This window comes from Ceratotherium simum, chromosome 17 (genome assembly GCF_057802395.1).
Source record: "Ceratotherium simum simum isolate JZ-2026a chromosome 17, ASM5780239v1, whole genome shotgun sequence".
NCBI classification, from domain to species: Eukaryota; Metazoa; Chordata; class Mammalia; order Perissodactyla; family Rhinocerotidae; genus Ceratotherium; species Ceratotherium simum.
In genome coordinates, this window is record NC_141916.1 from 6,354,502 (window position 1) to 6,371,262 (window position 16,761).

At 41.6% G+C, this 16,761-nt stretch overlaps 1 protein-coding gene across 2 annotated transcripts in view; it reads right to left on the reverse strand.

The window, feature by feature from the left end:
* The window catches only part of SRGAP1 (SLIT-ROBO Rho GTPase activating protein 1), a 232,084-nt gene that overhangs the window by 55,247 nt on the left and 160,076 nt on the right, over positions 1 to 16,761 (reverse strand). For both annotated transcript variants that reach the window (XM_014786697.2, XM_004429363.3), the window contains exons 7-8: positions 9,426 to 9,647; positions 7,725 to 7,826 (exon numbers count right to left, since the gene is read on the reverse strand). In XM_014786697.2, the coding sequence (XP_014642183.1) occupies positions 7,725 to 7,826; positions 9,426 to 9,647 (324 nt within the window). The remainder of the gene's footprint in view (positions 1 to 7,724; positions 7,827 to 9,425; positions 9,648 to 16,761) is intronic.

Genomic DNA, 16,761 nt, shown 5'->3' on the forward strand with positions numbered 1-16,761 from the left:
AGTCATTATTCCTGGGGATATGCACAATGCAAAGGATAGATATTACTGGAAAAAAGCATATTAAAGATCATTAAAAAATCAATATTGTAAGTAGCTACTTTAAGGAAATCATGATTATATATCTACAGGCTGAATGAAAAGACTCACCATCCTGGAGGTGACGTGGGCAAGGTGGCAAAATAGGAGGTCCCCTGCTCACACACCCCCCACAGCAACAATGATTTGGCAGCCATCCATGGACAAAAGTGCATTTGTGGGAGCTTTGGTTTCCAGGTAGGAGCTTGCAAAACCTTGGTGGAGCCCAAGACCGAGGAGGATGGATTTAAGAAAGCAGGCTTGTGCCCAGGTGGCAGGCTTGCCAACCGTGGTCCCGACTACAGGTGGAAACAGCCCTGTCCCCAAGGTCCTTTTTGGCCTTGGTCCTGCCCACTAGCACCATCCACCAAGGGACCCAGGAGTCATCACGCCCACCTGTGCCTCAGATAATAGGCCCACTGACCTTGGTCTCAGCTGTGGACCCTGGTGCAGCCCATGATGCAGTTCTGGTCCCTCTCAGCCCTGGTCCAGGAGTAGTCCTACCCATCAGGGACCTGCTGGAAGGTACACTTGGCCATGCTCCAGGAGGCAGACCTGCTGACCTTAGTCCATCTGCAGATCTTGAAGTGGTCTGTAACTCTGCTCTGGCCCCTCCCAGCCACAGTCCAGGAGTAGTCCTGCCTACCCAGGGACCCGATGAGAGACATGGCCATCCATGCTTCCAGAAGCAGGTCCGCCAACCTTGGTCTGACTGCAGATCTTGAAGTGGCCCTGTAATCTGGCCCCCGACGAGCCCAGCTAGAGTCTGGGAGCAGTTCTACTTGACAAGGGACCAGGCGGGAGACATGTCCATCTGTGCCCCTGGAGGCAGACCCCCCAATGTTGCTCCAACTTCAGATCTTGAAGCAGCCCTGTAACCTGGCTCTGGTCCCTCTCTGGTAACAGCAGTCCAGGAGCGGACCTGCCCGCCCAGAGACCTGGAGGGAGACATGCTCATCTGTGCCCCCTGGAGGCAGGCCTGCAGACCTTGGTCTTGGCTGTAGACCTGAAGGACCCGTGACGCACTTCCAGCTGTGCACAGCTGTGGTCCGAGGCCACTCCTGCCTGCCAGAGACCTGTCCAGTGACGTGGCAGGTGTCATACTCATTCAAGCACCTAGTAACAGATATGCCATCTGTGGACCAGCTGCAGACCCTGAAGTGGACCCTTGTCCCAGCACCAGACTTACTGACCGAGGCCTTGGAGGCAGTAACATCTGCCCAGGGACCAGACAGGATCCATGCTCACCGGAGACCTTGGTAACAGGCCCACAAACTGTGGACCCTACTGTGGACCCAGAGGCCGCCGTGTCATCGTCAACAACACTGTTTTTCTTCTTTTCTCAACTTCCATCTCAGAAGCAAGAGTGTCAGGGTTAAATTTGGAATTATCAGGAGGAATCAAGGATGTGACAGAAAACACCAGAAACGATGGCTGGGATGACATATTATCCCAGAGGATGTTCTCGAAGAAGAATAACACCAGCTTCTGACACACAGAAGCCATGTTAATAAGTCACAAGGGGAAATATAATGAGGCAAATATAAAACAGCTAATATGAAGCTTGTAATGACTCCCCATTAGCAGCAGGCTTGGTAGAAGGAGAGGCCAAAAACGTGACAAGGAATTACAAAAAACCGAAGACTGTACTGCCCTGGAGGAGAGCCCAGGTGGCCTGGACTCTAGATGTGGATCAAACGAATGATGGGGAGAGGAGACTTCTGGGGGCTTCTGCAGACTGGCTCTTTTGCCTTTTTTCTCCTAGGACATTACGATCGTTGGAGAAAGCAAGCAAGTCTTTGTGGATTCATTCTCCAAATTCACTGTGTTAGTTTTCTAGGGGTGCCATAGCAGATTACCACAGGCTGGGGGACTTAAACAACAGAAGTTCTTGCCTCACAGTTCTGGTGGCTAGAAGGCTGAGATCAAGGTGTTGGCAGGGTTGCTTCCTTCTGAGAGCTGCGAGGGAAGGATCAGTTCCAGGTCTGTCTCCTTGGCTTGTAAATGGACGTCTTTTATGTCTCTTCACACTGTCTTCTCTCTATCTGTTTCGGTGTCCAAATTTCCCCTTTTATAAGGACGCCAGTCACACTGGATTAGGGCCCACTCTAATGACCTCACTCTAACTTGATTACATCTGTGAAGACTCTATCTTCAAATAGGGCCATATTCTGAAGTACTGGGGGTTAAGACTTCAACATATGGATTTTGGGGGAACACAATTCAACCCCTAACACACACCACATTATTTTATGGCACCTTGCCCCTGGTGCAGGGCTATTCATCCTTTAAGACTTATCACTCCCTCTGTGAAGGTGACCCCCTCCCTGCATTCCCCTTCCCACCTGACTACTCCTTGACACCACTCATCTTGTACGCACTTCAATTATAGCACTGTATCAATTCAGATGTATTAAAAATTAGCAGAAGGAGACCATATACACTCGTACACACACATAGATTGGATTAATGCCATAGTTAGTTAGCCAAGGGTACAGAAACTTACCGCCAGCACAGGCCCCAGAAGGCAGGAGCCGCAGAGCATCTGGCTATAGTCTTCCCTTTCTCCTGGTGCCTTAACAGGGGGTACAGATGCCAGTGACCCTGTCTGTGCTGGGTAAGTGTTACCAAATCTGGAAAAATAGTCCAATTTTTGCTGCTCCCTCCAAGTTTTTGGGGAGGGGTCATATCACTTTTCCAGAGGAATTCACACGAATAATCTATACACCTACATTTAAGGGGACATTTACAAACATTAGGCTCTCCTGACTTTTTGAACAAAATTCATTCTCAGCAATGATACAACTTAACTCAAAGAAGAAAACATCATTATTGCCCAGGGCTTTCTGAACAACTTCTCTGCTTCGGCCGTGTCTCAGAAAGCCTGTTGTCCTGCAGTCAACACTGACTCTGATTTTATGACCCATCTGGGTGGACCTGATGCTAAGTGTGGTCTGAGGAGCATGATCCCAAATCCATTTCTCTCAAGCGCCTGCCACACTCTTCAGAGGGTGACGTTTTCCATCTCCAGTGGGAGCCACTTGAGGTCACAGCTTATTCACCTTCCATCTCCAGTCACTAGCACAGTGCCTTCCACGCAGCAGATTATCAAGAAAGTTCACTGGATGAACAGTGGAAGCTGACGTCATGCTCCTTTTAAATCCACAGATGCCAAAGAAATGTTCAGCACACACCACCAACCCGGGGTTTCTTTGCTGACAGTCATCTTGAGCTCTACCATTTTCTTCGAGATGCCCTAGCCCATGACTCACTTTTAGACCCTTTCTGTAAACTCTCCTTATTCCCCTTGGTATTCTTCTGAACCAAGGCCCAGCGAGTTAAAGCTTACTTGAAACAAAAAATATATACATACTACTTCTAAAAATACACGTTTTCAGTGAAAGATAGTTGACCTTGTTTTCAATTTTGGCCAAGATGATGCTCTCAGTTAGGAAATAAATGCCAGTTTTCTTTTACTTAGGCTTTTACTGTCAACCTCATCAGTAGAAGGTTGCAGGCAAGTAAGAAACAAATAAGTAAAAATGAAGTTAAAAAGATCAGAAACAGCAGTTATGATTAAGTAGTAATCAAGCTTCACATTTTATACCTTAACTCTTAAAAGTCTTAAAAGAATTTGACAATTGTCCATAAGGGTTTGATCACTGATTTGCATGACTTAGGATTCAGCTGCAGTCACTGTACTATGGGAAATTTGGGGAGGGGGGAAATGTGATTTTTCTACCCCAGGATTTTTATAGCGAGGTATAACCAAAATCTCTCTTACTTTCCTCAATTACTCATCCCATGAAAATTCTCTCGAATGTTTGCCTAAAATCTTGTTCATTATGCTGAAAATGTCCTGTGTAAGGAATACATTTTTGGTATAGTCTGTGAAATACTCCCTAGTAAACCAATGGTGAAAGATTTTAAGTGGTGTTAGGAAAATTTATATGTTCATTAAACACTGTTGCCACTTAATTGAGAAATTAATTATAGGCTTCTCTCTTTTCCATTCAATTCAGGAGGATAAATCTACCATAACTTAAGAGAGACCAGTTGTTTTATATGTGAGAAAATTTTACTCATAACACAGAAGTGATACGCTTATGAAAGCTCTACTTTCGGACCAAATATTGGACAAATGGTCTGAAAATGGGGCAAACTGCTTAAGAGTAAGGCTGTCCTTAACTCAAATACCTTTAAAGGCCAAGCAAGGAATGAAAATGAGACGAGTGGGCTGAGTGGGGAGCACGTCAAACAGAAAGCAGATACTCTGTGTCTAAGGGGAGCATCTATTGTTCAGCTCAAGCCAGTTACTGTCCTGCAGAAATGCAGGTCTAGTTTGATCAGACTTCCTAATTTTTTAGAAACTGGAAATCAATATTTTTATCTAAAACTTCCAATTTTTAAATGACAGCAACTAATTTTTAAAAATCAAGCACTGCAGAGCAAAGAAAATTTATCCATGGCCAGATATGGTCTGTGGGCTCTTAGCATGGACACTCCTTTCTAAAGGCTTCCTATAGTCTCAAACGGTACCCATTACTTGTAGTTGTTTAAGATTTGAAGAAAAGGTTCATGTTCTACTTAGCTGTACCGTCCACACTTTTGTAAACTTGGATGAAATTCTCTCTCAACTTTAATCTTTTCACTGGCCAGTCATAATTATTTTTAGTTAACTGAACTCTTTCCAGTAAATTTTGGACTTTATGAGTGTGTATATGTTTGTGCAGAGGCAGAGAATGACACAGAATTATACATGTTTCTTTCCTTGTATATTTTGGTTTGATACCAATGTGTCAATTTTCTGTCCTTCATTTAGTGGAAGATCAGAGGCAAATTCTTTATTTATGGTAGAGAAAAGTGCTGCACAAGACTCCAAATTAGCAAAGATTGCTATGTTGTTCCCAAGTTACGTCTCTTATTTTTTTATGTTATATAAATGACTTGTTATGGTCTGGCTCTCTTGCTAGACAGGCGCTAACTGTGACTTATTCATCCCTGTACTCCCCACACCTGGCAAAATACGTGGACTTTAGAAGCTGCTCAACAAAGATTTATTGTCCTGAAGAGAACTGGTCCATAGTATCTAAAACTCCCGAAGTTGGCTCTCGAGGCCTCTCGTATATGACTTGAACTTCCCCTTCGGCTCATCCCCAAGGAGAAGCTGGCTGATAGTCACACTGCCCTCTTCTCCAGCCTTGAAATGCAGTGAGACATCTTTTCCTCCTTCAGTACCTACGGAAATCTACTGACTGTCAAAAATCCAATTCAAATCTTTCTTTCATTGGGAATCCCAATCCCAAACAGTGAATTTGTTCCATATCCAAAAAATCATAAACCACTAGTCATGCTCACAAGAAACATCAGGATAACCCAATTCATTTGTGTCTATGGTAAGTTTTTTAAAATTGACCCTCAGAAAGCATTGCCTGCCTTTGTCAGCTTATAAGGACACTGTGCTTCTCCACATTATGCCCAAAGGGGCATCCATCAAGGGTCACAAACTCAAAGTCCCGCAGAGGCCAGACAGGTAACAGAAACGGACGAGTCCAATGTAAGAAAATCTGGAGCTGAACAACCATGGCAAAGAGGAAGTCAAATACCCCAGCTCTTGCCGTCATGGGGCAATGCATGGCCAGAGTCGCCAGACTCCCTGTCTTTAACAGGCCCAAACTGCAGGAGACAAGCAAAACACCTCTGTGGGTTGCCAGCTCTGACCTTGTATATAACACACTTCTTTCCTGGAGTTTAGAGAATGTTTCCAAATAAAACAGCAGGAGGATACGCGTGAAAAAAAATTGGAAGTCACTAGACATACAAACCGTACATCTACCAGAATCCGGTAAACTGCATTAGGCAAGTATTTTGCGATGCCTCGCCAAAATCCTAAGCTCTAAAACACGTCAAAGAGAGCAACAGCTTTCCTCTGGAAAGGCTCATATGTGGGACTTCACACAGAGATTGAAGTCTTAATCATACTGGTTGCATCTTGAATACACATGTTTGAATAAGGGGTGGTTTAGTTCTTTTAGGAAGAATGGAAGCCAGAAAGCTACAATGGGTTTTGACCAAACTATAGTGGTCTAGAAGCATATCACTCTTTCTTAACAGAAATAAACACATATTCACATAGCTCAAAACATCTCAGTGGGATTAAAATAAAAGAGGGCACTAAAGTGAATTTTGATAATTTTACCAAGATGAATTATTGTGTTTTCTTCTGTCCCACATTCCTTTGTTTTGGGAATTGTTTGTCTGTAGAAATACACATTCCTGTTGGGGCTGTCAATCAAAGGGCTCCATGAGTGGGCACAATATCTAGGCAGACCATTGAGAGAACCCCATTTCCTGGATGTATCAGCTGCTCCAGAAGTATGCATGACTTAAGTTAGGCCAATGAAGGATCCTATTTCAGAGATAAGGGCACTGGGATGAGGTGAGACCGGCAACCTGTAGGGACCACGTGGTCCTGACTCTCCCAGCACAGGGGACAAAAACTCCTACAAACACACATGAAGATATCACTTCAAAGTGACAAAAAGAGGGAGAGTCCTGATAATATCATCTGAACACAGAGCCAATCATGCCTGAGGTTATGGCAAACACTGACCAATAAGTAAACTTTCTAACTTGAATAAGTTTGATTTGGGTTCCCGTAAATTACAACTGAAAGCCTTGACTAATACAAGAAACATTTGTGGTTCATATTTTTATTTAAGGAGAACGTGGATCCAATTAAATTAATTTCAGAAACAGGCAGCTGAACTGTACAACTGCTTTCTGGCTCAACATATATTTATAATTTGCATTTTATGTTTTTTTCTTTTTGTGAGGAAGATCAGCCCTGAGCTAACATCCATGCCAATTCTCCTCTTTTTGCTGAGGAAGACCAGCTCTGAGCTAACATCTATTGCCAATCCTCCTCCTTTTTCTCTCCAAAGCCCCAGTAGATAGCTGTATGTCATAGTTACACTTCCTTCTAGTTGCTGTATGTGGGACGCGGCCTCAGCATGGCGGGAGAAACCGTGCGTCAGCGCGCCCAGGATCTGAACCCGGGCCACCAGTAGTGGAGTGCGTGCACTTAACCGCTAAGCCATGGGGGCCGGCCCCTGCGTTTTATGTTCTATCTATTTAAATCCACTAATGTCAGCAAATAAACAGTTTTCTCTTCTCATTCGAGTATTATTTTAAAATAGGATTTTTGTACTAATTATATCAGTGATGCCATGTTCAGGACCAAAAATCTAGAGAATACCAAAAAGCATAAAAAAAATACTAATGTCAAAAGTTAGGATTAAATCAACCTGTCAGTCAAAAGTTGCATTTACACATTATTGTATATTCTTAGATACATACGTTGAATTTGATAATGTATGGGAACTATTTTCAGCACGAATTACAAATTTAAGAATAAAAGGCGTGTTTACGTGCATATGCAGTGAATCCCTGATAAAGTACTCAACTATAGTAGAATACAGAATGCCTGCATTTATCCTCTACAAAGAGTATTTTAGGAACCCCGATTTAGCTGAAAAAGCCCGATGAAGAGACTGCATTTAGAATGTCAAACATGCTGAGGTCACGTGACAACGTCTCCCGGTTTACACCAGAATTCGGCTTACTCATGGGGCACAGAGCATGCTCACCTCCTCGTTCTCGATCTTGAGCGTGGCCAGTCGGGACTGCAGCTGCTGGTACCTGAGCATGAGCTCCGCCTGGACTGGTTGCTGAGCGCTGACCTGACACACCTGATGGGGAATCAGAACCCGCAGTCACACCAGGGCGCCAGCCAGCCAGGCACTGTGGTAAGTTACTAAACCTCAGTTTCCTTATCTGTAAAATAGGGCTAATGAGTTCCTACACCATAGGGCTGTTGTGGGGATGAAATGAGGTAATGTACATAAAGCACTTAGACCTCTGCCTGGCACATAGGAAAAACTCAGAAAATGAGAATAACTATTTTTAGCATCTTTCACCATGGCTTGCCTTGCCAATATCAGCCAAGTCCCCTGATTCACCATGAACTTGAAGAGGCCATTTCTCTTAGGCTTTGGTAGAAAGATATTTTGGCCATGATCTCAATTATGGACAAGATCAAAATTAGAGCCGTTTAATTATATTAAAATTGCACCAGAAACAAACAATTTCTTCTTATCTTCCTTGTTATAGAAATGCTCTTGGCAGATGGGTCGTTCTTTGTATGGAGTCTCCAAAACATCATAGAGATCATTGCTCCCTGGCAGAACTGGCCATATAAAAGGGCAACACACTCACTTTATTAAAATAATAATAATAATAAAAAACCTATTAATCCAATGAAGTCACTTCTCCGTGATATTTTATCATTCTATGTTTAATATATCTATTAACTGAAAAATTAAAACAAAACCCAGTTGGTTTTGAAAATATAACTCTGGGTGGTTTAAGCCACTTGCCTGTCAAATTCATGTGCTATTGGCATAAAAACTGCCTACCATTTCTAATCAAGTAATTCACTCTATCATATCAAGCAAAAATAAAATTGTTAGAAATACAGCAGGCACACACATATATATAAGTCTTAACACTAGGTATTTCAGAAAAAATTATGACATTAAAGAAATCTGCCATGGATATTATAATTACATCTATTTTTAAAAACATACTGTCACCACAATGAGCTAAAATTGAGTTTTTAATCTATGAGTATTGTTTTGCACAGCTAGGACACCAAGTGCTATATAGCATGCTTCATTAATTGGTTCTTCTTGTTTTTCCCTGTCCGCAGACAATAAAATATACGACTGTAACTCATAAACAGTTTAAATGGATTTTTTTTCCTTGGGTAAAACAGGATAGAAACTAACTTCATATAAAGAACTTAAGATATAATATATCATTTCTGATGCTCATTTTACTAGTGTGGAGACAACTTGAGTCTTAAAATGTTTTGCATTTTTTCCTCTCTCCCATTTTCCTAGCATTCACCATATTTTTCTTTATGGGGATCTTTAAATCAGGATTACAAGAAGTCTTCAGATCGATTCTATTGGGCCAGCAAAATGTTTTGTTTTGAATTTAAATCTGAATGTCTTGAGGGGGAGGGAGAACTCCCTATCCTGAGACAGTTGAGCGCTACACCCAACAGTTTTCACCTCTATCTGTTTGGCCTCTGTAGGCATCTGAGTGTTTGATCTTTGCTTTATAAGGTGGTAGTGGCTGATCTCAGCATAATACTACACTAAGATCCCATGGAAAGGCAGGAGAGAGAAAACAACTGGAATTCTTACAACTGTTGGGTTACAGCAGGTGAAGAGTAACATAAGTGAAGAGGTAATTCATTAGTTTTAAAATAATCAATTACTGACCTCATCACCCATGTGAGACTGAAACTCAAACTTCATTGGTGGACAGAACGCAGCTGGGTACATCTCCATGAATCTCTGCTTATCACTCCTGGGCTCTAAGTTGTCAACGGCGTTCTCAATGATGTCTAAGCCTTCGTGTCTGGAGGTTTCAAGGTTATACTCTGCAGACAGGTATGTTCTTAGGGCTCTGTTCAGACTTGCATGGTAGCCAAGATCACAGCACTTAAACAATAAAAGAACATCATATACAAAAATTAAATCAAAATGGATCAAAGACCTAAATGTGACAGCTATAAATTCTTAGAAAAAACATAGGTGTAAACCTTCATGACCTTGCATTAGGCACTGGTTTCTTGAACATGGCGTCAAAAACACAAGCAACAAAAGAAAAAATAAATTGGATTTTATCAAATTTGAAGACTTTTGTGCTTCAAAGGGCACTATCAAGTAAAAAGATAACCCACAGAATGGGAAAATTTTTTTGCAAATCATATTACCAATAAGGAATTTGTATCTAGAATATATATAAAGAACTCTTACAATTCAATAATAAAAAGACAAATAGCCCAATTAAAAAGTGGGCAATGGGTCTGAAAAGACATTTCTCAAAAGAAGATACACAGGGGCCGGCCCCATGACGTAGTGCTTAAAGTTCGGTGCTTTGGCAGCCTGGGTTTGCAGGCTTAGATCCCACTGTACCACTTGTCAGCCATGCTGTGGCGGTGACCCACATACAAAATAGAGACAGATTGGCACGGATGTTAGCTCAGGGCTAATCTTCCTCAAACAAAAAAAGAGGAGGATTGGTAACAAATGTTAGCTCAGGGCCAGTCTTCCTCAGCAAAAAAAAAAAAAGGAAAAGAAAAAGAAGATATACAAATGGTCCACAAGCATATGAAAAGATGCTCAACATCATTAGTCATCAGGGAAATGCAAATCAAAGTTGCAATGAGATACCACTTCTACTATGGCTAGGACGGTAGCATGGCTGGGATGGCTATAATCACACAGCCATAGATATAACAAGTGTTGGGGAGGATGTGGAGAAACTGGAACCCTCATACACTGCTGATGGGAATGTAAAATGTTGCAATCACTTTGGAAAAGTCTGGCAATTTGTCAAAAGGCTAAACACAGACTTAATATATGACTTGGCAATTCCATTCCTGGGTATATATACAAGAGAAATAAAAACATATTTTCACACAAAGACTTGTATGTGAATGTTTATAGCAGCATTATTCCTAATAGCTGAAAAGAGGAAACAACCTAAATGTCCATTAACTAATGAACAGATAAACAAAATGAAATGTTCTTCAGCCATAAAAAGGAATGAAGTATTGACACATGCTACAACATGGATCAACTGTAAAACATGCTAAGTCAAAGAAGCCAGTCACAAGAGACCACACATTGTATGATTCCATTTATATGAAGTGTCCAGAATAGGCAAATCTATAGAGACAGAAGGTAGATTAGTGGTTGCCCAGGGCTGGGGGATGGAGGAATTGGGGAGTGATGGTTAAGGAGTGCAGGATTTCTTTTTGGAGTAATGAAAATGTTCTAAAATTGATTGTGGTGATGGATACACAACTCTGTGAATATTCTAAAAGCTAATTGTAGACTTTTAACGACTGAACTGGTATGTAAATAATATCTAAATAAAGCTGTTAAAAAAATAAAAGCAAAATCAAATACTGAAAGAAAATAATGAAAAAATAGCATTCATGGGCCGGCCCAGTCCCATAGCGATTAAGTTTGCGCATTCCGCTTTGGCGGCCTGGGGTTTGCTGGTTCAGATCCTGGGCGTGGACATACTCACAGCTCACCAAGCCATGCTGAGGCAGCATCCCACATAGAAGAGCTACAACTCTACAACTATGATACACAACTAGGTACTGGGGCTTTGGAAGAAAAAGAAAAAGAGGAAGATTGGCAACAGACGATAGCGCAGGGTCAATCTTCCTCAAAGAAAAGAAAAAATAGCATTCAAGTTCGTTCATGCATACTGAGGTTGATATAACGACTTACTGAACTCCCTCTAGGATGCAATATTTTCTAATATTTCGGATTTGCATAATTTAGTGAAGACTCAATAATAACCTGTACTCTAACAGAAGTGAGAAGAAGAGGCTTGAATCTGCCAAAATAGTCCAGGAATGCCTTCTTTCTTATCGCTGGAATAAAATTCTTAAATAAGAAATGATTGCCAAAGTGCTTTTATTGCAGATAGAATTTTGTTTAGTATTCCTAGGACTAAAAGGACTTTGGGATTCTCGAATGTTCACTACCTTTAATTTGTATTTCTATTTATTTTTTCATGTTGCATTTTAAGAAAAAATATTTTAAAGTAGAATATAACTCTGGATATTGATCAGTTATAAATTATTGACAGAATTTTAAATTTGTACATAAAAGCAATATAAATCTCTTAAAGGAGAAACAAGAGTAAAACCAGGTCATCTCTATATGACCTGATGAAGCTCAATCAATTCAGTTTGATTCAATTCAACTCACTAACTGGCCATCTATTAGGTGCCTGGGAATTTGCTAGGCTCCAGGAATATGAAGACTGGAACACAGTAAAATATAATCTCCATTCTCAAGGAATTCAGATATAAACTGTTCATTAGTTTGCTACTAAGAGTAGTAGAGGGCACAAGGGATGCAACCTTTGTACAAAGATGCATCCACCGGGACGTGAACCATCAGATCTGCTTTTATGAAGGTAGAAATACCACCACTGCCCTGTCCTTAGACACGCCCACTCTACTCTCTCTACTCTACTCTCACACTCCAATTTCAGAATTATTAAATTGGGGATTTTTACGAAAATATTCTAAAAACTTGCTGCTCAAAGTGTGGTCTGCGGGCCAGCAGCATCAGCATGACCTGGAGTTTGTTAGAAATGCAGAGTCTTGGTCCCCAGCCCTGACCTGCTGAGTTAGAATCCGAAGTTTAAAAAAATCCACAGGTGATTCATATGCACATGGAAGTTTGAGAAGCACCAAAAACAATCAAGTAAAAGCGTCCTGTGACCCTGTCCCCGGGGGTGCTATCTCCCCAAGCAGACAAGAGAATCAACTTGATTTAAAAAAGCAGACAGTAGCTGCTACATCACACTTAGAAATACAAGCAAAATACAATTGTGAAATGCTGCAAGCAGTCTCATCATTAATACATCTCCAGTGGAATCAGCTGCACTCCAAGATAGGCATGATTTTCAGTTAATTAAAAACGTCTTGTCTCAGATGAGCAAAGTCCTCTTGTATTCCTCTTGCTCCATAAAGGTTCTGTGTAGCAGTTTTAGACACATCAGAGGGACTGAAAAATTATTCTATCTTTCAAAGCACCTAATCTTACGAAAACATGAATTTGTAGAGGAAATGGCGTCATTTCTTTGGGATGTACCAGTGCTTCAAAACATCCCACTATTCTGAAAGAAGGCGGATTTGACTTGATTATAATGAAGGAGATCACACAAGCTGCTTTATTTTATGAGTACGGATCTCAGTGGGACTTATAGACAATCGACATTGGGAGGAAACAACCTGGAGAAAAGCCTCCCCCTGACTACGAAAACCAAGTCTCTTTTCAACTTAAAAGAGAAAGAAAGGGAAGGAAAAGGAAGGAAAAAGAGAAAGAAAAAGAAAGCAATCCAACCCCAAGTACCCCATTGAGTTAGAGCTCTGAAAAATATATACTAAGTTTTCATTATTCCCAGACTTAAGCAGTTCCCTCCTCAAATTTCTAAGTGGGGCTTCTCTGGGGAATAAACATCAAGATTACAAAGGCACCCATGCATGTTTCCCCACCCAATGCAGCTGGGCAGATCTGGTAGGTCTGGACCCAGTAAGAGACCTGATTTCACTGTGGCTTCCTAACAGGCTGGGGAGAAGCAGGCACGTGGCTTAGTAATGGATCCGGGGTCTCCCCAGGTGTCTTCTGGACTTTGAGTGCTACACTTAGGAGGTTTCTGATGAGCTTTGATGGAAGATTTCCTTCTTTGACCTTACAGTGCTTACCCGTCTGTAAGGTCACTTAATAGGCATGATTTTGTTACTTCTGACACGCAGCACTTTCTACACTCTAGGTTTTTCAAGCATCCTGAACTTCAAAAGAAACAAGAATAAAATTCTTATTCAAGGTCTCCTGAGACAGCAAGGCCAGTCACAGAATGATCTTTTTTCTAAACTGAAAGCTAAAATGACACTGGATGTTAAGATTCAAGATACTTGGTTAAAAAGGCCTAAAGTAATTCTATGGAGCTTATGAACTATTAATGACGATATGAAAAGCCAGCTTCTGCACAAAGAGTTGAGTTATAACCCAAGTGCATTTAATGATGAAAATACATAAGAAACCAATAAAATATTTCATGAAAACAAAACAGTGTTGTTCTGATGGGTGAAAAACTCCAAATGGATACACAAAATTATAGATTAAAACTGGGGAAGTAAAGACTGTTGGAAGCAGGAGGGTGTATTTTTTTTTTTTTTTTTTTAATATCCTAAGAGCTGCCAAGATAGATTCCACTAGGTATTAGTCTAATCACCACAGTAGGCTAATTTCCTTAGGCAAAAGGGTTGCAAATAGTATCAAAAATGAAGGTGAAATTCAGGTACGTATTGAGGACTGTGACAAATACTTCATCTTGTCCCGAAAGCTGAGAGGTGGGCTTAAGTATACTTGGTGGGTATAATGTCAGTATAACTGGATCACAGCTGTCAGGGAGATAATATTTTGGCATAAACTCCATGACATAAGAGGCCCTAGTGGGGTAGAAATTTGGTCCTAGATGAAAGTTGCCATAATGGAACTCCATGGGAAATAAGTTCTACATACATGTTTTCAGAACAGTAACAGCCAACGTCATTTGCAGGGCAGCCCCAAGCTCCTATGTGACCCAGAATTAAGCAGTGTCATGAGAATGGAGAGAGAAGAAACTCTCTCTTCTGCCTTTACACGTGCAGAAGTATTCTACTATAACTTCACCACTCCTGCCTCCATCTGAGAGGCCTCCATGATCTTGTGTCCTGGGTCCCATCTCCGGCTTTTAATGAGTTTGGCCTTGACCATTCCAGAGCCATGGATATTGTAAAGACTCAGTCTATCTCTTATTTTGAGTCTTTCTGCAAAATAGAGCAACCCAAGCGAACCAAATTGCAAAAACTGCTTTCACATGACCATGAATAGCTTTCAAAGGACCAGAAATAGATCAGAGCTTTTACATTAGATGTCAAGTGAAGAAAGTTGTTTTCTTCTGAATAAACATCTTTGTGCTTCCCTATTTTCTGCTCTAGCTATTCAGTACCTCACCCTGAACCACAGACACATTCTGTGAGAGACAAGCATCTCATGGGACTGAACTGGATGTCCAAACTTCTACAGGCAACTTTTACACACCTGCCTTCATGTCTTAGTTCCTGATGGTCCATACAGAGCTGATAATTTAATTCTTGCTGCTGCTTTAACAACTGTAGCCAAGCATTTAGCAAAACTTGTTTTGAGTTTCTCTTGAGCAAGGAAAAGGTCAAAAATGGTACATCTGTGTGATAGGAATGGCTACAAAGTGGGAACAGGAGGAGGAGAACTGGGGTTGCATTTGCCTGAGCCCGGGTAGGCTGAATAATCATTTGTTGCCTAATACAGCTCCCACCCACGTGGGCAATCATTTCCTTCAGAGGAGCTGCTACTAGACTCATTTTTCCCCAGGCCAAATCTCTGTAGCCACCCAGAATCAAATCACAAGAGAGGAGAGAGAATAAATAAAGCAAAAGCCCAAATAAGCACAGGTCAGGTGGTAAATGCTGCGACGCAAACAGAGGAGGAGGCAGCGCTGGGGAAAGGCTGTTGCTCTCTTATAAAGGGCAGCTGGGTGCAACACAAACGAAAAGCAGTCAGTCTTGCAAAGCTCTGCAAGAAAGAGTGTTCTAGACAAAAAGCAGAAAGGCCCCAGGCAAGAAAAAGCTTAGGGCGTCTGGGGAACAGAAAGGCCAATGTACCTGAAGCATGGTGACTCAGAGGAAAGTGACTAAGGTAGGAGATGACACTGAGTGGCGGGTGGGTGCCAGGTCACAAAGGGTCTTGGTGGATACTTTGGGTTTTATTCTAAGGACAATGGGAGGCCTTTGGAGAATTTTATTCTATTTTTTTGTGTGTGTGTGAGGAAGATTAGCCCTGAGCTAACATCCGATGCCAATCCTCTTTTTTTTTGCTGAGGAAGATTGGCTCTGGGCTAACATCCGTGCCCATCTTCCTCTACTTTATATGGGACGCTGCCACAGCATGGCTTCACAAGCGGTGTGGCAGTGCACGCCTGGGATCCAAACCCGCAAATGCCAGGCTGCCGAAGTGGAGCGCACACACTTAACCACTATGCCACCAGGCCAGCCCCTGGAGAATTTTAAATAGGGATTGACAGGTCTGATTTATCTTTTTAAATACGTTTGTTCCTTGGGAAGAGAATGGATTATTGATTGGAAGGTCTTAGTGAAGTTGGGAGACATCTTAGGAAGCTATTGCTATTGCTGCCTAAGTGCGGGCAAGAGATGAAGAGGCTTTGTCCAGGAGATTGAGAGTGCAGGTGGTGAGAAATAGCAAGGTTTGGGATATTTAGGAGGTAGAGATGATAGAATTTGCTGATGCCTTTACACGTGCAGAATGACAGAATTGGGTTTTTGGCTTGTGCTACTCGGTGGAAAGTGGTGCCATTTTCTGAGGTGTAAAAAATGGATAAGAAGAAGTTATGAGTGTGGAGGATGATGATGATGACAGGGGCAAATGGATATGAAAAGTTGTTTTGTGTGTTTGACATGCTCAAGATGCCTATTAGACATCTAGTTGTCCAGTAGGCAGCTGGATACACAAAGCGAAGCCCGGGAAGACATCAAGGCCGGTGATAAAAATCTAGGAGCCATCAGATAGTATTTAAGGCAAGGGACCAAGAGATAGAAAGCCAAAGATCATGCCTTAGGCAACTCTCAACATTCAGAGGTCCAGCCAAGAAGGAAAAGTGAGCACTGGAGACAGAAAGAGCAGCCTATGCTACAGATGGAAACCAGGTGGGTGCAGTTTCCTTTAACAAAGGCCCATGGCATCTCCACTGGAAGGAACTTTAAAAGCCATCTACTTCAGTCATCCAAATCATTTCAGTTTTTAAATACCCTTTACTATCACAAAGGGATAAAAACATGTATAAATCAGTTTACAACATAAACTACACTATCCTAACCCATTTAACATGATCTCTCTATAATCTTCCTAATAAGAGTTTAGGCCTAATGGGGACGACAGTATTACAATTTGGCAGGTTTTCATGGATAAATTTTAATAC